The sequence below is a fragment of the Haematobia irritans genome, chromosome 4 (genome assembly GCF_050003625.1).
Source record: "Haematobia irritans isolate KBUSLIRL chromosome 4, ASM5000362v1, whole genome shotgun sequence".
Lineage (NCBI taxonomy): Eukaryota > Metazoa > Arthropoda > Insecta > Diptera > Muscidae > Haematobia > Haematobia irritans.
Window position 1 is genome coordinate 166,228,689 of NC_134400.1, and position 23,544 is coordinate 166,252,232.

Sequence of the window (23,544 nt, forward strand, 5' to 3'; positions counted from 1 at the left end):
ATGATAACCCGGTGACCATGCTTCTTAAAAACAAGTATATACAGTAGTAAGTTCGGCCGGGCCGAATCTTAAATACACACCACCATGAATCAAATATAATAGTTTCCTTCGAAAATTTGATGACAGATATTTTCCCAAGCCGATCAGTTCAACCAGTACGCTTCCCAGATCAGATTCTGAATTTATAAGAACAATTTTTTGTTTGAGTTTTAGAGGAATCATAAACATCTCTTGTAAGTGTGCAAGAAAATGATGAAATAACGCCTTGATTTAAAATCTAAAATCTGTAGATTTTCATCCCAATTATTTAAATGATTACGAGAAGTAAAATCTGGAAATTTTGCATTCAGTGCGCCTTCTATACCCCCAATAAGTGAAATCGGTCTATATGGAGACCTTACCAAATGGACCGATAAAACTAAATAATATACACATTGTTATGGGTCTAAAATGCCAGTATATTTTCAATTTGTGGCAAATCGGATAAAAACTACGGATTCTAGAAGCCTAAGAGTAAAATCGGGAGTTCGGTGTAACGGGGCTGTACCAAAACATGGAAGGATATACACAGCATTTAGCACACTTAATTGTAGTTCAAGAATCTAGACCCCAAATCGGAGGGCCGGTTTATGAGGGGGCTAAATCAAAAACTGTACCGATACTCAATATATTCGGCACACCTCTTTATGGTCCTAGAATACCTCTAGATTTCCAATTTCAGGCAAATTGGGTAAAAACTACGGATTCTAGAAGCCTAAGAAGTAAAATAGGGAGATCGGTCTATATGGGGGCTAGATCTAAACATGGAACGATAATCACCATTTTCGGCACATCTCTTTATTTTCCTAGAATACCTCTACATTTCCAGTTTCAGGCAAATTGGATAAAAACTACGGATTCTAAAAGCCCAAGGAGTAAAATCGATAGATCGGTCTATATGGGGGCTATATCAAAAGATCGACCGGTACTCACCATTTTCGACACACGTCTTTATGGTTCTAGAATACCTCTAGATTTCAAATTTTAGGCAAATTGGATAAAAACTACGGATTCTAGAAGCCCAAGAAAAAAATCGGGAGATCGGTCTATATGTGGGCTATATAAAAACATGGACCTATACTCACCATTTTCGACACACGTCTTTAAGGTCCTAGGTCCTATTAGATAAAAATTACGGATTCTAGAAGACTAAGAAGTAGTGGTGGGTATAAAAAGACATTTTTGGGGAGCTATATAGCTTTAAATACACATAAAACAAAAATATTATAACGTTTCGGCAAAAATATTGTTGTGAGGCTAGCGATTTCTAATCCTTTAAACATACATGCGAATTTTTTGCTTAGCATAAAATATGTACATCTTTGATATAAAGTTTTTTTGTTTGCTCAATTGTCGATAACTTTTTTTGAATTAAGCCATTTTATCCTTATATTTAAGTGAATCGACTTAAAACTGGGCATCTTTAAATGAAAGAAAATTTTGTTTGACTAAGATCAACTTGACTTTAACAATTCAAAAAATTTTTTTCAAAAATAAAGAAATTTTCTTTAACTTTTTGCATTTTGACAACAACCCAAAAAATATATACCCCAAACACATTTTGCCTCAAGCATATATATTTCCAGGATTGGTCCAAACAAAATATTGTTTGTATTCTTCAAACATATTATGTTTCGCCTTAGGCATGCACTGGTAAAAAAAAATTTACTGAAATTTTCTTTGTGTATATATATATTTAAGGCGCCAATTGGCTACTTCCATTCTATTACTTGCAGCATACTTTCTAGGTCTCTCTTTCTAAACACATATATGTTTATATGCTATTTCTAAATTAATAATAATTAATAATTAATTTTATGTCCCAAACATAATATGTTCTAACATACTAACATATATGTCCCAAACATGTTATGCCAGTTTATGAACATTGTATGCTTGCACTTAAAAATATTGTGTTAAAAATTGTGAGTTCCAAACATATGATTTTTACACCCAAACATATGGAAAACAGTCTGTTTCGTCCGTGTACTAAGTAAAATTAGCATTCGTATTTTAAAGACATGCAATTTTTGACCTCACGACAATATTTTTTGTCAGTGTACATATATTGGAATAACTTCAAAACGGTTCACCATATTAAACTAACTCCCAAATATTTATTTATTTATTGTTTATTTTAATCATACAGTAAATGTATGATAAAAAAGAGAGAAGTAGCATTGGCTGCTAAGGCCATCAGCGAAACTCCCTAATAATATTCTCTTAAATAAATAAATAAATCTTTCAATTAACCTTTTGTTATAGTTTGATAAAATTTTTTTTGGATGCATTTATAAACTGTTGCACTGTCAATGGTAACCAAATATGCACAATTTGTGATATACCTACACTGATATGTTCTGATAATTTAGCTTAGTAAATATTTTACACTTTAGCAATATTTTTTATAATAATTTATGGTTTCTTCACTTTCTCTTACATCTTGGTTTTGACATAAAATCTATAAATTATTTTCCATTTCCTTCCGGTCTTCTCTTTTTTGAATTTTATCTTTAATAAGAAACTCTCTTTTGAATATTTGATAGCTTTCAGTTATGATGAGCCCGATGGTTTGATGCAATTGACGTTATTCCGAACAGTGAGTTATTAGGCGGAAACAAAGCTCTTTTATAGTAGCCGGCAAGCAACAAGATGTAATTATTCCAACACTAATACACATTCTCTACTGTATTCGCTATAGAAGACTCTCGCTTTGCTTGCATGTGTTTTGCGTTTAGATGTGGTAGTTGCCAAACAACAACAAAAACCCGAAAGAATATTGCGAATGTTGTTCGTGATATCCATTGAATTAAGGATAGGCGGAATAAACAAGAGCATGTAGGTGAAGCACAACCCTTCAGTTCATAGGAAGAGTCAATTGGCTCCCATATAGATACCTACACACAGAGAACAATTTGGTTGGAAATCGGTTCTGATAATGAAAATTATACATTTAGAATTATATATTAGGTGTGTCAACCTATTTTCTTTAATGCAATCATCTTTTCATGCTTACTATCATTTGGCAATCATTTCAATAGAATTTCGTTTGTGATACAAGACAAATGGTTGAAGCAACAAAATCTATATATTTTGAAGCATTTGTTTCGAATTCTGTTGGCACAACCAACTTTAAATAAATTTCGTAACTGCCATTTAGCAATCAGAACTGACATACAGTATTCACAACCGAATCCTATTTGAAATATTTTTAAATGTCACTTCAATTTTTGTTAATTACTTGGTTCTCAAAGAAGATATTTTTTGTTTGTTTTTCAATTAAACGTAACTAATGACGATTTTTAAAGCGCTACAAAGTGGCATCCACAATGTTGTTCAAAGCATTATTTTGAGGACGTAAGTAAAAGATACGTAACGATATAGGAGTGGATCACTTATGTTGGGTATATTATAGGGCATAAAAATCATACGTACCCCAATCGGATTTAATGACATATCTCCAGGATGCTTTGTGTACTTGGAACCTCACAGAGATGTCATTGTGAATAAATTGGTAGGTTCTGAACTGTTTATATAAACATGAGTGCACCAAAATCTAACTAATCTTATTTGATTTATTTTTAAACAATAATCCAATATGTCAACGTTGTACAACATACCCAAGTGGATACAAAGGGCCATGGGCCAGATTATTTTTCATAATGGCTAACACACTATCGGGACGCACTCAGCAATAAGAAGAAGTTCATCACTTGTGGTTTCAAAATTGGCTTGCTTGTCCAAACGTGTCTGTAGGCACAGACCAAAATAACTTATAGCGACCAAAAATAACTTATATGCAAAAACTAGTAATACGGATCCATTTTTATGCATTTTAATATTTAAAAAAGTCGACTTTCAACTGAAGGTCATAATGGGATGTGTATTAAATTTTGTTTGCCCAACCGCCAAAACATTTTAAGGACATTAATTGTTATCATACATTGTATTTAGCTATACATCTTTAATACAAATATTTAAACGTATTTAAACCAAATAAAAAAATAAAATTTAAATGAAATTAATTTGTAATTGGGGATGGGTGACACAACCAAACGAAAAATTCCATCGTCTGATACAACCAACTCCATATATAGTATTAGTTGGAGTTCCCATAATTCGATTGAGTCGACCGATTTTGTCGGGTGACACAACTGCCAACTGATAGTTGGTGCAACTGCCAAAAGGAGGTTGGCAATAAATTCGGTTATCACAACCAATCTGTATTCTCTGTGTACAAACCAATCCTTTAACCGGTTGTTTTCAACCCATCAATTAACCAGTTCAAGTAGACATGTTAGAGAGACAGTCAAAAAAACAATTTTTTTCCACCAATTTTACTTTATATTTTTATCAATGTTTTTCTATACCCACCACCATAGAATGGTGACGGGGGTATAATAAGTTTGTCATTCCGTTTGTAACACATCGAAATATCGATTTCCGACTATATAAAGTATATATATTCTTGATCAGGGAGAAATTCTAAGACGATATAAGCATGTCCGTCTGTCTGTCTGTTGTAATCACGCTACAGCCAGCGTTGCCAATTTAGCTTTTTTCCCGCTAGATTTGGCTTTTTTTGAAGACGTTTAGCGGGGAAAAAATGCATTTCGCTTTTAGCTTTTTTTCTGGCTTTTTTTTCATGACCCTTTTAGCTATTTTTGGCTTTTTTTATTTTCGACATGTTCCTATTGAAATATGGATAAAACTTCGTTTTTATCTAAGCCTTGCTGCCAGAATAAGGTTTTCCACAAATTTCAAAGCTCAATTGAAACATTAATAATTATTCCAGCCATTATGCGTATTCATAAAGGTTTTCGTAAACTTTAAATATACTATTACCATCCAAATTCCTTATATAAACTGTCAGTAAATTATTAGGAATATTAGCATTTGACTCGTTTATCCTTTTTATGTTATTATAATATTCTAAAGTTATTATGATATTACTAAATTAAAAAAGTAGATGTGAATTGCTTTGTACACTGAACAAATATTGTGGTGAGGGCAAAGATTTCATGTCCTTAAAATACGAACACGAATTTTGGTTATAATAGCATTTGTGAATTTCTCTTATGTAAACTGTTTTCCTTGTCCAAAAGCCGATAAAGTCGTTTTGTTCTTATATTTGAGTGATTCAACTTAAAAATGGGTATCTTTTCATGAAAGAAAGCTAGGGTCAATTCTAAAAAATTCTTAAAACTAATGAAATAGTCTTTAAATTTGTGGAGTTTGTGTATCTTGGCCACAAACCAAAATAGCGTTCAAAAATAGAAGAGGGTTTTCAACATTTTATTTTAAAAACGTATACATAGAATAATTTCTACTTAAAGTCGAGTCTGAATTTAGAAATGTAAGTTGTCGTTAGCACGTTTTGAAAGCACTGTGATAGCTCATGAAGAAAAAGTTGAAAAAACGAATAAATTCAAATTTGACTCGGAATCAATACCAAAATCATTAGTGTACAAAATCGTTGGAACCCAACATAGAAATAATTAAGGAAATAAAGTTTTGAATGTGGTATTATTTTTTTTAACATAAAACAAGTATATACGGCCGTAAGTTCGGCCAGGCCGAAGCTTATGTACCCTCCATCATGGATTGCGTAGAAACTTCTTCTAAACACTGCCATCCAGAATCGAATTACTTAAGTTGCGGTAACGCTTGCCGATGGCAAGGTATCTTAAAACCTCCTAACACCATCTTCTAAATTGTATGTAAGTCCATACGTGGTATATATTAAATCAAAAAAGATCGATCCAATACGTATATAATTCAGTTTGACAAAGCAGACATAAAATTTTGACAAAATTTTGTACAGAAATAAAATTTTAACAAAATTTTCTATAGCAATAAAATTTTCACAAAATTTTCTATAGAAATAAAATTTTCACAAAATTTTCTATAGAAATAAAAATTTTCACAAAATTTTCTATAGAAAGAAAATTTTGACAAAAATGTCTACAGAAATAAAATGTTAACAAAATTTTCTATAGAAATAAAATTTTGACAAAATTCTCTATAGAAATAAAATTTTGACAATGATGAAAATTTTATTATGAACCGAATAAAAATTTAACAAAATTTTCTCTAGAAATAAAATTTTGACAAAATTTTCTATAGAAATAAAATTTTGGTAGATTATTTTTTGCTCTAGTGGCAACCATGATTATGAACCGATATGGACCAATTTTTGTGTGATTGGACCAATTTTGGTATGGTTGTTAGCGACCATATACTAACACCACGTTCCTAATTTGAACCGGATCGGATGAATTTTGCTCCTCTAAGAGGCTCCGGAAGTCAAATCTTGAGAACGTTTTATATGGGGGCTATATATAATTATGGACCGATATGGACCAATTTTTGCACTGTTACTAGATACCATATACCAATACCATGTACCAAATTTCAGCCGGATCGGATGAAATTTGCTTCTCTTAGAGGCTCCGCAACCCAAATCTGGGGATCGGTTTATATGTGCGCTATATATAATTATGGACCGATGTGGACCAATTTTTGCACGGTTGCTAGAGAACATATACCAATACCATGTACCAAATTTCAGCCGGATCGGATGCAATTTGCTTCTCTTTGAGGCTTCGCAAGCCAAATCTGGAGATCGGTTTATATGGGGGCTATATATAATTATGGACCGATGTGGACCAATTTTTGCTTGATTGTTAGAGACCATATACCAACACCATGTTCCAAATTTCAGCCGGATCGGATGAAATATGCTTCTCTTAGAGGCTCCACAAGCCAAATCTGGGGATCGGTTTATATGGGGGCTATATATAATTAAGGACTGATATGGACCAACTTTTGCATGGTTGTTATAGACCATATACCAACATCATGTACCAAATTTCAGCCGGATCGGATCAAATTTGCTTCTCTTTGAGGCTCTGCAAGCCAAATCTGGGGATCGGTTTATATGGGGGCTATATATAATTGTGGACCGATATGGACCAATTTTTGCATGGTTGTTGGAGACCATATACCAACACCATGTACCAAATTTCAGCCGGATCGGATGAAATATGCTTCTGTTAGGGGCTCCACAAGCCAAATCTGAGGGTCCCTTTATATGGGGGCTATACGTAAAAGTGGACCGATATGGCCCATTTTCAATACCGTCCGACCTACATCGATAACAACTACTTCTGCCAAGTTTCAAGTCGATAGCTTGTTTCGTTCGGAAGTTAGCGTGATTTCAACAGACGGACGGACGGACGGACGGACGGACATGCTTAGATCGACTCAGAATTTCACCACGACCCAGAATATATATACTTTATGGGGTCTTAGAGCAATATTTCGATGTGTTACAAACGGAATGACAAAGTTAATATACCCCCATCCTATGATGGAGGGTATAAAAAATGCAATAAAAAAATTCGTAGTGATAGGATCAAAACAAATCTGCTATATATTAATGGAATGGATTTACATTTACGAAAATTGGACAACAATAGGTTTGTATGGGAAATTTTCGAATAAAAGTTATTCAATATAAACTTGCAAGACAGTTAGAATGGGTTTTATTGTCTTGAGTAAAATTAGGAGAAGTGTACACGTTCACGAATTTATCATTAATTCAGTTAAAACGAAATATATTGATATTTTCTAATGCAGTTTTATGTGGCATTCTGCAATATATCGCACATTGGACTTGTTGATGATTAACCAGCTGACAATTACAAAGTTTACTGGGGAAAATGTTTTACTAGGAAATATAAACGAAGGACTTCCAGTAACAATTTGTGATAGTAATCACAATGTATCGAGTACGCCAAGAGAGCCAATATGACTTAGATTTTCTTACAGTCTCACAGAAATTGAATTAAAATGAATACAATTAAAATAATATGCATTTTAAGTGAAATAAAGACTTTAACTTTGTTAAATTTCAGTCAAAAATATGACTTTTGATACAAAAAATTTTAGCTTTTTTTCTAGCTATTTTTTAAAATTTTTTAGCTTTTTTGGCTAGTTTTTTGGACAAATCTAGCGGTTTTTTGTGAAACAATTCTGGCAACGCTGGCTACAGCCATAAGCGTAGGAAGGCCTCTGGGGAGGGGGCTTAGACCCCCCCAGAAAAATTTTAGCCCCCCCCCCAGAATTTGAAACTCTATTTATGATTTTACATTTATCAATAAATGTCAATAGTTTTTTTAATTTTTATAAAAATTGAACAAGTATATACAATCGCCCAAAGTTCCTCTAAAGACTTTCATGAACAATCGAATGTTTGAAGTCAGATATTTATGAAATAAAGCTGTGGTTGAACTTATGATTGATTTAGTTTAGTCAATTTAATTAAAAAAATAGTAATTGATATTATTATCAATTCTTTCATAAATTAATATCTTAATAACGCTGCGAAAAAGCGTCACCGAAAAAGTAGTGAAAATATTCTTTTTGTGTCTAGAAGTGGTGCAAAATTGGCGGAGAAGCAATAAATATAATATGAGCTTGTAATGTCCACCGTTTCAACAGCCGTTGCAATGAATTTGCATCACTTCTTAAGGTGAGATCCGAATTCAGTGTTTTGAATGTGAATTAAAAAATTTTGTGATATTTTCCCAAACAAATAATTTTTATACTGTTTTTATGATTTTTAATGCATTCTGACGCTTGTTTGAAACGTTTTTTCTCTAATAATAAAATTATCGATTTTTCTATAATGGATTTAGCAGTTTTGTGGTAAATTGGTACACATTTTAAATAATTTGTACCAAATTATTTATTCTTACTCTTTATTAAACTATTTGAAAAAAAGAAAACAAAAAATTACACATTAAAATATGAAAAAATGAAGTAAAAAAACTTCCTGTGTAGTTAAAATAATTGAGGACATTTTTGGAAGTACTTTTAAAGTTGTGCCTTTAGAACAACTCACAACTTTTTTGCTGGGAAAAGTGTGGAACTACTTTTATTTGCTATATTATAAATTAATTGTCGAGTTATTTTGATGCCTAATTTTTTTGTCAATTTTATGAAATAAAACTTTAATTGAACCTATAAGTTCAGTCTATAAATTTTTATCTAGGGGGGCTATAGCCCCCCCTAGGAAAATTGTCTAGCAACGCTAATGGCTACAGCCTTCAATAATGGCGTTATCGTCCTGAAATTTGGCACAGATTCGTCTTTTGTTTGCAGGCAGGTCAAGCTCGAAGATTGGCTATATCGATCCAAGTTTTGATATAGTCCCCATATAAACCGACCTCCCGATTTGGGGTCTTGGGCTTATAAAAACTGTAGTTTTTATCCAATTTGCCTGAAATTGGAAATCTAGAGGTATTCTAGGAAAATAAAAAGATGTGCCGAAAATGGTGATTATCGGACCATGTTTTGATATAGCCCCCATATAGACCGATCCCGAGATTTACTTCTTCGGCTTCTAGAGTTTGTAGTTTTTATCCAATTTGCTTGAAATTGGAAATCTAGAGGTATTCTAGGACCATAAAGAGGTGTGCCGAATATATTGAGTATCGCTACAGGTTTTGATATAGCCCCCTTATAAACCGGCCCTCTGATTTGGGGTCTAGATTCTAGAACTACAATTAAATGTGCTGAATACTCTGTGTATGCTTCCATGTTTTGGTATAGCCCCCATTACACTCAACTCCCGATTTAACTCTTAGGGTTTCTAGAAATTGTAGTTTTTATCCGATTTGCCACAAATTGAAAATATACTGGCATTTTAGACCCATAACAAAGTGTATATGATTTAGTTTTATCGATTTCACTTATTGAGGGTATAGAAGGCGCACTGATCATGAAAATTGCTTGAAACTGAATGCAAAATTTCCAGATTTTACTTCTCGTAGTCATTTAAATAATTGGGATGAACATCCACAGATTTTAGATTTCAAATCAAGGCGTTATTTCATAATTTTCTTGCACACTTAAAAGAGATATTTATGATTCCTCTAAAATACAAACAAAAAATGTTTCTTATAAATTCAGAATCTGATCTAGTCTTCATAGGTAAAATCTTTACATTTATCTGTGGGAAGCGTACTGGTTGAACTGATCTGTTTGGGAAAATATCTGTCTTCCTGAAATTTTCAAAGGAAACTATAATATTTGATTCATGGTGGTGGGTATTTAAGATTCGGCCCGGCCGAACTTACTACTGTATATACCTGTTTTACTTTTATTTTCTTAACGGTCTAACAAAGAAAAACGCATTTTTTTGTCAAAATTAGTTTTTATTATTCAACATAGTTCCCTTCAAGAGCGATACAACGATTATAATGACCTTCCATTGTTTTTGATACCATTTTGGTAGTACTCCTTCGGTTTTGCCTCAAAATAGGCCTCAGTTTCGGCGATCACCTCTTCATTGCAGCCAAATTTTTTCCCTGCAAGCATCCTTTTGAGGTCTGAGAACAAGAAAAAGTCGCTGGGAGAATACGGTGGGTGGGAAGCAATTCGAAGCCAAATTCATGAATTTTTGCCATCGTTCTCAATGACTTGTGGTGGAACAACACTTTTTTCTTCTTCATATGGGGCCGTTTTGCCGCGATTTCGACCTTCAAACGCTCCAATAACACCATATAATAGTCACTGTTGATGGGTTTTCCCTCCTCAAGATAATCGATAAAAATTATTGCATGCGCATCCCAAAAAAACAGGGGCCATTACTTTGCCAGCGGACTTTTGAGTCTTTCCACGCTTCGGAGACGGTTCACCGGTCGCTGTCCACTCAGCCGACTGTCGATTGGACTCAGGAGTATAGTGATGGAGCCATGTTTCATCCATTGTCACATATCGATGGAAAAACTCGGGTGTATTACGAGTTAACAGCTGCAAACACCGCTCAGAATCATCAACACGTTGTTGTTTTTGGTCAAATGTGAGCTCGCACGGCACCCATTTTGCACAGAGCTTCCGCATATCCAAATATTGATGAATGATATGACCAACACGTTCCTTTGATATCTTTAAGGCCTCTGCTATCTCGATCAACTTAATTTTATGGTCATTCAAAATCATTTTGTGAATTTTTTTTGATGTTTTCGTCGGTAACCACCTCTTTCGGGCGTCCACTGCGTTCATCGTCCTCCGTGCTCATTTCACCACGCTTGAATTTTGCATACCAATCAATTATTGTTGATTTCCCTGGGGCAGAGTCCGGAAACTCATTATCAAGCCAAGTTTTTGCTTCCACCGTATTTTTTTCCCTTCAGAAAACAGTATTTTATCCAAACACGAAATTTCTTTTTTGCCATTTTTCTCACAATAACAAAAGTTGCTTCACAAAAGACGCTCAAACTCACAAACTAATTGACTTGCAGACGTCAAATTTTGACACGAATCATTTGAAGGTTGGTACTATATAAAAATAATATGCATTTAATACTAGCGACGCCATCTATGTGTCAGACCGGGGACTTATCAGCCAACCTGTTATCTAGTTCTTACAATTTGAAAAACTTTTTCGCTCCGACCAGGTTTTGAACCTGGGTTTACTGGCACCATAACAGAACGCCTTAGCACACTCAGACACAAACGCCATTGAACACATAGCGTCGAAACGTCAATTTAAATGTTTGTGATATTGGTAGAAAATGAACAAATGTAGAGAAAATATAACTAAAAATAGACTGTCCCTGCACTGACAAAAGTATTGTCGTGAGACCAAAGATTTTATGTCCTTAAAATACGAATGCAAATTTTGCTTAGCGTAGAAGACGCATTTCTCTAATATAAAGTTTTTTCCTTATCCAAAAGTCGATAAACTTTTCAATTAAGTCGTATTGTCCTTATAATTAAGTGATTTGACTTTAAAATGGGTATCATAACATAAAAGAAAAATTTTTTGAGCTAAGGTCAACTTCACTTTAATAATTCAGAAAAATTCTTTAAAATTAATGAAATTGTCTTTAAATTTGTTATCTTTTTGCATCTTTTGCAAAAAAATCGTTCAAAACTAAGACATGTTTTTCAACACTTTATTTTAAAGACGTTTTTTACCTGAAGAATAGCATATTTAATTTCTACTGGAAGTCGAGTCTGAATTTGGAAACTAAAGTTGTCGTTAACTTGTTTTTAAAGAACTTTGATAGCTTATGAAGAAAAAAGCGAAAAATTAAAATTTGCTTCCTAGAATCAAGTACACAAAATCCGAATTTAAAAGAGAATTGTGTCTTAAAAGTATCCTTATTTGACTCGGACCGCTTCTTTGACTCGGAATAAATACCAAAATTTTTAAAGTAAAGTCAGAAGAAGAACCGGCATGCCCGGTTTTCAGTGTGTTATAGATACAAAAGGGCCAGAAAGGTGTTAATTAACCCTATGGTAGAGACATTCAAACCGGTTAGGGGATGGGTTCATTGTGTTCTAAAGACAAATGCATGAAGTGGCAACCAAACGGCTAAATACAACCAGTCCCATGACCAGTATAAATCTCCAATTGCTTGAAAATAGGGGTCAATTGGCACCAAAAAAACTGAACCCATGACCCTTTGCATGCAAGGTGGGCATGCTAACCAGGTGACCATGCTTCTCAAAAAAAAACACTTTTGGGGAGTTATACAACAAGCTTTAAATAACATAACAAAAACATTATAACGTTTCGGCAATATTCGAAAATATATATGCTTCCTGCAAAATATGTTTGGGACATATGATAGAGAAGCGATTTTTTGTGGGTGTAAGCTCTATAATTTTAAAATTATGATACAGATTAATTTGTCGTATTTTCATGTGCTAATAATAATTACAGTAGAATTCGGTTATAGCGACCGCCAAGGGACCGAAATTATACGTCGTTATAACCGAACGTCGTTGTATCCAAATAAGTGTACACAATATTTTTAAGTTTTTTTTTTATCATGTATATTCATATTTATTGAGGTTGGAAATAGTTTAGAATTGTGGTTTGTTTTCTATTTACAAGAATTTCTTTTAATAATTTACTTTCAATAATTTCAACGGAAGTATATAAACTCTCTGATATATCAGAACCCCCAAATCGTAAATACGTTTTAATCTGTGCACCGCACTCAAGGGTTCTGTTCTAGTTGGAATTTTGATTGGCTCATCTTCGTCATCTGGTTCATTATCGCTGTGAGTTTCATCATTTTCTTTTGTGTTCTCCACTATTTCTCTCAATGAAGGCTCTTCTGATGTCACGACGTTGTCATCGACATTTACGAACTTATCCCAGTCCTGGTTTGAACTCGAACTCATCCCAAACTGTTTTGAATATTTCTTCTTTGTCATTTGCACCTCTGTTTGGGATAGTCGAAAACAAATTCTGTGATTCCCCGCAGTATATGTGTCTTTATTTAGTATTGGCTGACGACAAAAAATGGAATGAAAACAAGTATATACGGCCGTAAGTTCGGCCAGGCCGAATCTTATGTACCCTCCACCATGGATTGCGTAGAAACTTCTACGAAAGACTGTCATCCACAATCGAATTAATTGGGTTGTGGTGTCTTAAAACTTCTTGACATCGTTTTATAAATTGTGAGTTAGTCCATACGTCAAAAATGGTATGTATAGGTAAGTCTACAAATAATTACGAATCGATATGGACTTTTGCACGGTACGCAGAGAGCCAGAATATATATATGAAATATGATGAAGTGCTTAAAGATGTTACCGATAATAAGAAGAAAATTTGTATGCTTGAAAGAGAAAATAAGAAACTCAAAACAGAAATTGGAACACTTAAATATTCTATGAAAATTCCTCATGATGAACGTGTTAAAAACAACTGTATCATATCTGGCTTGAATGTGGATAGTAATACAAAAGCTATAGATGCCGTGATGAGTCTTTCTGAAAGTGTTGGAGTGAATATAGAAACTAATTCTGTTGTGGATGCATATTTCCTTGCTCGTAAAGGTGGACAGAGCGAATTGAAATCTGTTGTTGTGAAATTCAAAGAGGGTGGTCATAAAGAGAAGTTGATGGCTGCTAGGTCAAAATTGAAAGAGAAGGAAAGCACAAAGAATATTTATGTCAACGACTATCTAAGCAAAGAGACATTAAATCTCTTTTATTATGCCAAAGCGCTTAAAAATATTGGTTTTAAATACATATATGTGAGAGATGGCAGAGTTATTTGCAAGAAGAGCGAAATCTCAAGACAGCTGATTGTCAGATGTGAGGAAGATGTGGACAAAATGTTATTGGATGCAACAACAAATAAACACTGGGGTAGAAGATCAATGGTGCACAACAGAGAACCCTATGAAGAACCAGGTGATGACGACGATGAAGATACAGAGTTTCAGTCTCCAGCAAGATCAAATAATATGTTGTAATTTGTTTATATTTTAGTTAAAAAAAAAAAAAATTAAAAGTAATTATGATTAAAAATCAATATTTCAAAAAGTTTTCAAATTTCATTGAGTATACCAGCGGCTTAAGTTCCAATTATTTTAATATTATTAGTATCAATATCAGAAGTGTTTCGTCGATTGACAAATTTAATAAATTTAAATTGCTGATGTCTAGCTGTTCTAAACTCCCAGATATTATCGCAATTCAGGAGACATGGTTTAGTGAAGAGTTGCTACAACTATATAAGATACCTGGCTATGCAAGTATACATTGTTGCAGAGATGATAAATATGGTGGTACTTCATTGTATATAAGGGAGAATTTGCAATTTTCTTTAGATATTTGTAAAAGTGAATGTTTCGTTGAAATTATTGCTATAACACTACAAAATTATAAAATAGATAACAGGAAATTGAAAATTGTATCTTTTTATCGGTCACAGAAATGCTGTGTATCAAACTTTATGAATATGATGGATGTGCTGTTGAGTAATAATGCACAAAACCCAATTATTGTACTTGGAGATTCCAATGTTGATTGTTTCGAAATCCCAATTTTGTTGATATATTGAATTTGTTTCAGAACTTTGATTGTGACAATGGTCATGATTTGGTTACAAGACCTGGAAGTGGATCTAGTATTGATCAAGTATTTAGCAATTTTGCTGAAAGTTTGTATATCGATTCGATCGAATGTGAACTTTCAGATCACAATATGATATCGTGTAAATTCTCTTCTAGAAATTATTCGAAGGAGCACGTTGAAGTATCCAGAGTCTACTATGATTATGAGAAGGCAAAAGAGGTATTGAAAACTAGCTTACCGGAGAATTATGGATTATTGAATGCGTCTAGACTTACGGAGAAGTTGATTCATAGTATGGAGAGGGCAATTATTGATTCTAAAACGGAGAAGAAGGCGCGGAAACTAATGCGCTTTGAATTGACACCTTGGGTCAGCAGAAATCTTCAGAATTTAATTATTTTTAAGGAGAAATTGTTGAGAGAGAGGAGAAGGTTGGGACGGAGAAAAAGGATTGAAGATGCTTTGAAAAGGATAAGTAAGATTGTGAGATATGCAAATAGGAAGTGTAGAGAGGAGTATTATAGAGAGAATTTAAGTCGTTTTGGAAATGATCCAAAGAAGTGTTGGACTTTCATTAATAATGTTATTGGTAGATCAGGTACAGATAGAATTAGTCTCAATGATTCTGAGGGAAATGTAATGAGTGATGAGACAATGGCTGAATCGTTTAACAGATATTTTCTTACTGCTGTTTCGGATCTTAAGGGACAGATTTTAGTTTGTCCTAATGATAACATTAATTCTCTCAGGACACTTTCTGCGGTTATGAATGTATTTAAACTTGATGATGTTACATTAGAGGATATTATTAATGTTATATTATCCATAGACGTAAATAAGGGTACGGGTTATGATAACATTTCTCCGAAGTTTGTGAAACAATGTGCTGAGGAAATAGCTCCGGTCTTGGTAGAAATTTTTAATAAGATGAAAAGTTCTTCTGAGTATCCAGATGTATTGAAGATGCATAAGGTAGTTCCAATACCAAAGGAACCTAGGGCATCCAGTCTAGATAAATATCGACCAATAACGATTCTTTCAGCAATCGACAAGATATTTGAGAGAATCTTATTTGAGAAACTTTCATCTTATCTTGAGACCAACAAACTATTGTATGATTTCCAGTTTGGGTTTCGAAAAGGCTGTGGGACAGCAGATGCTGTTTTGAGTGTAGTGCAGTATATTTGTAAGGGTCTTGATGACGGATTCAAAGGTGTAGCTGGGATATTCTTTGATTTTACTAAGGCTTTCGACTTAGTAGACCATGGTGTTATGGTCAAGAAGTTAGAATTTTACGGTGTTAGAGGCAATGAACTGTTACTATTCAGAAGTTATTTTTCGAATAGGAGACAATATGTGAAACTTAATACTGCTAGGAGCTTTATAGGTGACGTCAAATATGGAGTTCCCCAGGGTAGTGGATTGGGACCATTATTGTTTTCAATCTATTTGAATGATCTTAAGAATCTTGGACTTGCAGGAAAGTTGTATATGTTTGCTGATGATGTGTGCTTGTATTACCCATATAAAAGTGACACTGTCCTGAGGGCTCTAATGGAACGGGATTCCGCCCTAATATTTGAATTTGCCCGATTAAATGGATTGTTACTTAACCCAAGTAAAACAAAGGTGATTCGGTTCAGACCACATTCTCAAGCACGCAACGGCGATTTTTGCCTTTATGTTGATGGGCGTTTGATTAATGAAAGTCACTGTGTCAGATATTTAGGGATTACGCTACAGAGTTCTTTAGCGTGGGATATGCACATTAGTGATATTAAGAGAAAAATTGCGCCAGAAATTGGAATCTTATTCAAATTAAGGCATAAACTATCTTTAAAGACAAAATTAATGTTATACCAGACCTTAATCCAAACGCACCTAAATTACTTGGCTATTGTATATGCCTGTAATAAAAATAGTAGTTCTTTGAAATCACTTCAACGTATGCAAAATAGAGCTCTCAAATGTATTTACAATTTGCCATTGACATATTCAACCCTTGCACTCTATAAGGATATTGCAAAAACAATATTCCCTGTTTTTGGTTTGCATGAATACCAGTTGTTAATTTACGTATATAAGTCACTTAATGGAATTGGTCATCGTGTTATATCATTCTCTCAGAATCAAAGTATCTTGAATACCAGGAGTAGACAAAATCTGAGAATGCCTCGTTGTAGATTGGAGAGAACCAAGCAAAGAATAGATTTTGCGGGATGTGTTCTATATAATGATTTACCCTCTACTATGAAAAATGTTCCAAATATTTCAGTATTTAAATCTGTTTGTAAGAAGTATCTCTTTGAGTCTCTAGAAACACTTTTGATATGAAAGAAAGTTAAAGTAGTATCGAGTAATAATTTTTTAGTTTTGTATGAAATATAATTATTATCATATTGGATAAAATAGAATAATTATAAAATTCATATATTGCAAAAGATATGTTAGATTGCCTACTTGCCTCAAATATGCCAATATGGGCGCTGAGGCTATTAGTTTAAGTATGTGAATTGTAGCGAATATGAATACCAAATAAAATAAAAAAAAAAAAAAAAAAAAATATATATGGGGTCTATATGGGTACACACAAAAAAATTTCACGAAAATTTTTCCAATTAAAATTTTAATTGAGTTTTTAAAAAATATTCAATTAAAAATTTAATTGATTCAACAAATTTTTTAATTGAAACAAAAATCAATCACAAAAATAATAGTATCAATTAATTTTTTAATTGGATCAATTAACTTTTTAATTGACCTTCAATTAATTTTTTAATTGATACTATCATTTCTGTGATTGAAGACATTTCAATTAAAAATTAATTGGATCAATTAATTTCGTGATTGAATCAAAAAAAAAATTTTTTGTGTGTATATATGGGGTCGCTATATACCATTATGAACTTGATATAGACCAATTTTTGTGTGATTGGGGATTTATTTATCTGAGGGCTATATATAACTATAGACCGATATGGACCTAGTTAAGCATGGTTGTTAACGGCCATATACTAGCACAATGTACCAAATTTCAACTTACTCGAATGAAATTTGCTCCTCCAAGTGGCTCCAAAACCAAATCTCGGGATCGGTTTATATGGGGGCTATATATGATTATGGACTGATATGGACCACTTTTGGCATGGTTGTTGAATATCATGTACTAAATTTACGTACCAAATTTCAACCGAATCGGATGCATTTTGCTCTTCCAAGGGGCTCCGGAGGTCAAATCTGTGGATCGGTTTACATGGGGGTTATATATAATTATGGACCGATTTCGACCAATTTTTGCATGGGTGTTTGAGGCCATATATATACACCACAAACCAAATTTCAACCGAATCGGTTGAATTTTGCTCTTCCACGAGGCTCCGGCAGTCAAATCTGGGGATTGGTTTATATGGGGGCTGTATATAATTATGGACCGATGTGGACCAATTTTTACATGGTTGTTAGATACCATATACGAACACCATGTACCAAATTTCAGCCGGATCGAATGAAATTTGTTTCTCTTAGAGGCTCTGAAAGCCAAATCGGGGGATCGGTTTATATGGGGGCTATATATAATTATGGACCGATGTGGACCACTCTTTGCATGGTTGTTAGATACCATATACGAACACCATGTACCAAATTTCAGCCGGATCGAATGAAATTTGTTTCTCTTAGAGGCTCTGAAAGCCAAATCGGGGGATCGGTTTATATGGGGGCTATATATAATTATGGACCGATGTGGACCAATTTTTACACGGTTGTTAGATACCATATACTAACACCATGTACCAAATTTCAGCCGGATCGGATGAAATTTGCTTCTCTTAGAGGGTCTGAAAGCCAAATTTGGGGGTCCGTTTATATGGGGGCTATACGTAAAAGTGGACCGATATGGCCCATTTGCAATACCATCCGACGTACATCAATAACAACTACTTGTGCCAAGTTTCAAGTCGATAGCTTGTTTCGTTCGGAAGTTAGCGTGATTTCAACAGACGGACGGACGGACATGCTCAGATCGACTCTGAATTTCACCACGACCCAGAATATATATACTTTATGGGGTCTTAGAGCAATATTTCGATGTGTTACAAACGGAATGACAAAGTTAATATACCCCCATCCTATGGTGGAGGGTATAAAATAAAAACTAGTACACAGAACTTACATCGTCGTTATAACCGAATGTCCATTCCAAAGCAGACGTGCAAATTGGTCGTTAAAAGCAGATGGTCGCTAAAACCGGAGTCGTTATAAGCGAATGCTTGCGCATGTACAAACTATTAAGAACCAAACTTGCTTTTAAAATCCGTCGTTATAAACGGATGGTCGTTATAACCGAGGTCGCTATAAATGAATTCTACTGTAGAATTTAGCGTTTGCGTCTGAGTATATTGAAAAGTTATTACTGATCAGGGACGGAAAACACAATTTTTAAGAAAGTACAAAAAAAAGGTTTTTTTTTTTGGAGCGAAAAAGTACTTTTCACTCAATTTAACCAAAAATTCCATTAGAAGATTATTGTCAAGAGCATCTTTGGACTGAATTTTAAAGAAATTTTGAATTTAAATATTTTTTAGTTTAATATCCGCTTACAAAGACTACAGTAGTATTGTAATAATGGTTTGTTGTATTGGTAGAATTCATGGTATTTCATACATAATTAATAATAATTAATAATTAATAATTTCATACATAATTAAAAATAAATTTTTGACAAAATTTTCTACCGAAATAAAATTTTGACAAAACTTTCTATAGATATAAAATTTTGATAAAATTTTATATAGAAATAAATTTTTGACAAAATTTTGAACAGAAATAAAAGTTTGACAAAATATTCTATAGAAATAAAATTTTGACAAAATTTTCATCGGAAATAAAATGTTGTAAAAATTTTCTATAGAAATAAAATTTTGACAAAAATTTCTTTAAAAATAAAATTTTGACAAAATTTTCTATAGAAATAAAATGTTTACAAAATTCTCTATAGAAATAAAAATTTTGACATAATTTTCTATAGAAATAAAATATTGACAAAATAACATTTTGACAAAAAATAAAATAAAATTTTGACAAAATTTTCCAAAAGAAAAAAGTGGACAACATTTTCTGTAGAAATAAAATTTTTACAACAATTTTGCAAAATAATATTTTTTTTGTAGTTTTTGGAAAGATTTTCTCCAAATGTTAGTAGATTATTTTTGTCTCATGTTTCGACCGTGACTGTAATGGTTCCCATTATTCCCATCCCTGTTACTGATTGAGGCAATGATATAGGTTACACAGAAAAAATTATTGTTATGAGGCTAGCATTCAAAATAATAGATTTCATTAAAAAAAAAATTAGCTTTAAACCTAGCCTAGTCGAGTTGGAATTTGGTAGTTAACACGTTTTTAAAAGAATTTGCTAACACATAAAGAACAAAGCAGATAAAAACGAATTCAAATTTGTTTCCTAATATCAAGTACGCAAAACTCAAATTTAAAAAGGAATTGTGTCTTTTTTTGTCTCGAAATCATATGTTTGAAATAAGTATATCTCAATCATTTTATATATATAAAAAGGTAAGATTTCATTATGCTCTGAAAAATTTCGAAAACAAATTAAATTTTAACTACAAACAATAAAAATAAGTTAAATTTATCGTTAGTTTAACTACGGAATTATTTTTCTGTACACAAAGTTTTTTTCCTTGTCCAAAAGTCGATAAACTTTACAATGAAGTCGTTTTGTCTTTAAAGTTAAGTGAATCGACTTAAAACTGGGCATCTTTAAATGAAAGAAAATTTTGTTTGACTAAGATCAACTTGGCTTAATAATTCAGAAAAATTCTTCAAAATTAATGAAATTGTCTTTAATTTTTTGCATTTTAACAAAAACCCCAAAAAATTGGTTCAAAATTAGGACATGTTTTTCAAATGTAATAAGTTGTGATTTTTTGTTTGATGTGATATTTTGTGTTGTTGTGGAATTTTACTTTATGTTGTTTATGTTATCCTGCCTAACCAAAGATTATAGATTTGAGGAAGATAGGAAATTGGCTTGCGTCATACCAAATGTTGCATTTACCAGATTAGTTTAATGCGCTTTACAGACTATCAGTTATTCCGGACGACAGTACTCGTGTCGAACATATCCCATATATTGTGCACATTATCAGTTAAGTCCGGAGGCATAATCGATACTGCTGCATGTTTATGGGATCGATAACACATTTACCGATTATTTAGTCATCGCCGATATGTCGTACCGATCCGACACACTGTAAGATTCTTTACAAACACCGATATTCCGTCCGGAATAACTGATAGTCTGTAAAGCGCATAATACATGTTTGTAATCTTTTAGTTGTTTTTATACCCTCCACCAAAGGATGGGGGGTATATTAACTTTGTCATTCCGTTTGTAACACATCGAAATATTGATCTAAGACCCCATAAATTCTGAGTCGATCTGAGCATGTCCGTCCGTCCGTCCGTCTGTTGAAATCACGCTAACTTCCGAACGAAACAAGCTATCGACTTGAAACTTGGCACAAGTAGTTGTTATTGATGTAGGTCGGATGGTATTGCAAATGGGCCATATCGGTCCACTTTTACGTATAGCCCCCATATAAACGGACCCCCAAGTTGTGCTTGTGAGACCTCTAAGAGAAGCAAATTTCATCCGATCCGGCTGAAATTTGGTACATGGTGTAAGTATATGGTTTCTAACAACCATGCAAAAATTGGTCCACATCGGTCCATAATTATATATAGCCCCAATATAAAAAGATCCCCAGATTTGGCTTGTGGAGCCTCTAAGAGAAGCAAATTTCATCCGATCCGGCTGAAATTTGGTACATGGTGTAAGTATATGGTCTCTAACAACCATGCAAAAATTGGTCCACATCGGTCTATAATTATATATAGACCCCATATAAACCGATCCCCCGATTTGGCTTGCAGAGCCTCTAAGAGAAACAAATTTCATCCGATCCGTCTGAAATTTGGTACATGATGTTGGTATATCTCTAATTACCATGCAAACATTGGTCCATATCGGTCCATAATTATATATAGCCCCCATATAAACCGATCACCAGATTTGACCTCCGGAGCCTCTTGGAAGCCCAAAATTCATCTGATTCAGTTGAAATTTGGTACGTGATGTTAATATATGGCCTCAAACACCCATGGAAAAATTGGTCGATATCGGTGCATAATTATATATAGGCCCCATATAAACCGATCCCCAGATTTGACCTCCGAAGCATCTTGGAAGAGCAAAATTCCTCCCATTCGGTTGAAATTTGGTACGTGATGTTAGTATATGGTATCCAACAACCATGCAGGAATTGGTTCCTATCAGTCCATAATTATATATAGCTCCCATATAAACCGATCGCCAGATTTGACCTCCGGTGCCTTTTGGAGAAGCAAAATTCATCCGATCTGGTTGAAATTTGGTACGTGGTGTTAGTATATGATATTTAACAACCATGCCAAAAGTGGTCCATATCAGTCCATAATCATTTATAGCCCCCATATAAACCGATCCCGAGATTTGGTTTTGGAGCCTCTTGGAGGAGCAAATTTCATCCGAGTGAGTTGAAATTTGTGGATGACAGTCTTTCGTAGAAGTTTCTACGCAATCCATGGTGGAGGGTACATAAGATTCGGCCTGGCCGAACTTACGGCCGTATATACTTGTTCGTTTTAATTTTTTAAATGAAAAATTTAATTTTCTTAATGAAACAATGTTAAATTTTAGACAACAAGAAAAAAAATTAAATTTTCCCCTTTATGGAAATTTATTTTGTGCATTTAATTTATTTTTATTTGCATTTTAATGCTATGTCAATACTTGTCGTATACGCGTCTGGTTCGAGTATTAAACTAATCTGGTAAATGGTTCGTCTCCTCAGTAGCTAATTTCCTATCTACCTACAATTTATAATCTTTCTGCCTAACGAGGTGCCGGCGTTTAAGAACACCACTTGGCAAAAATGTTAATTAAGTTATTGCAGGCTCAATGGAGTACCAAAGCAATTTAAATAAAAAGATTTACTTTTTTGGTTGATGTGCCGGTTTTAGGCTTTGATACTTGAATGATCCTTTATTTGGAATTTGATGATCTTGTATACTAAAGTAACGGCATTTCTAATTCTATTTTCTTTTTTCTAACATATACCCTTAAAAATAAACAGCAATCCTGCATTTGAAATATTAATTTTTTGTTAACATGTTTTTAAAGGACTTTGATAGAATAACGAAAAAGAAGAAGAAAAAAGCTAAAAATACGTATAAATTAAAATTTATTTCCTAAAATCAAGTACGCAAAACTCAAATTTAAAAGAGAATTGTGCCCCAAAAGTATCCTTACTTCAATTCTGCGCTTCTTTGGTAACCAAAAAAACTTCAATATGCACAATTTGTGATATACCTACACTGATATGCTGTGATAATTTAGCTTAGTAAATATTTTACACTTAAGTTATATTTTTTATAATAATTTGTGGTTTCTGCACTTTCTCTTACATCTTGGTTTTGATACAAAATCTATAAATTATTTTCCATTTCCTTCCGGTCTTCTCTTTTTGAATTTTATCTTTAATAAGA

The 23,544-nt window shown here is 33.3% G+C and overlaps 2 protein-coding genes across 2 annotated transcripts in view; one reads left to right on the plus strand and one right to left on the minus strand.

Moving 5' to 3' along the window:
• The window catches only part of CNMa (CNMamide), an 85,973-nt gene that overhangs the window by 48,241 nt on the left and 14,188 nt on the right, over positions 1-23,544 (minus strand). The window lies entirely within an intron of this gene.
• LOC142235853 (uncharacterized) lies at positions 14,519-17,271 on the plus strand. The gene is made up of 2 exons (XM_075307107.1): positions 14,519-14,866; positions 14,935-17,271. Exons 1-2 carry the CDS (start codon positions 14,519-14,521, stop codon positions 17,269-17,271), a joined length of 2,685 nt encoding a protein of 894 aa, XP_075163222.1.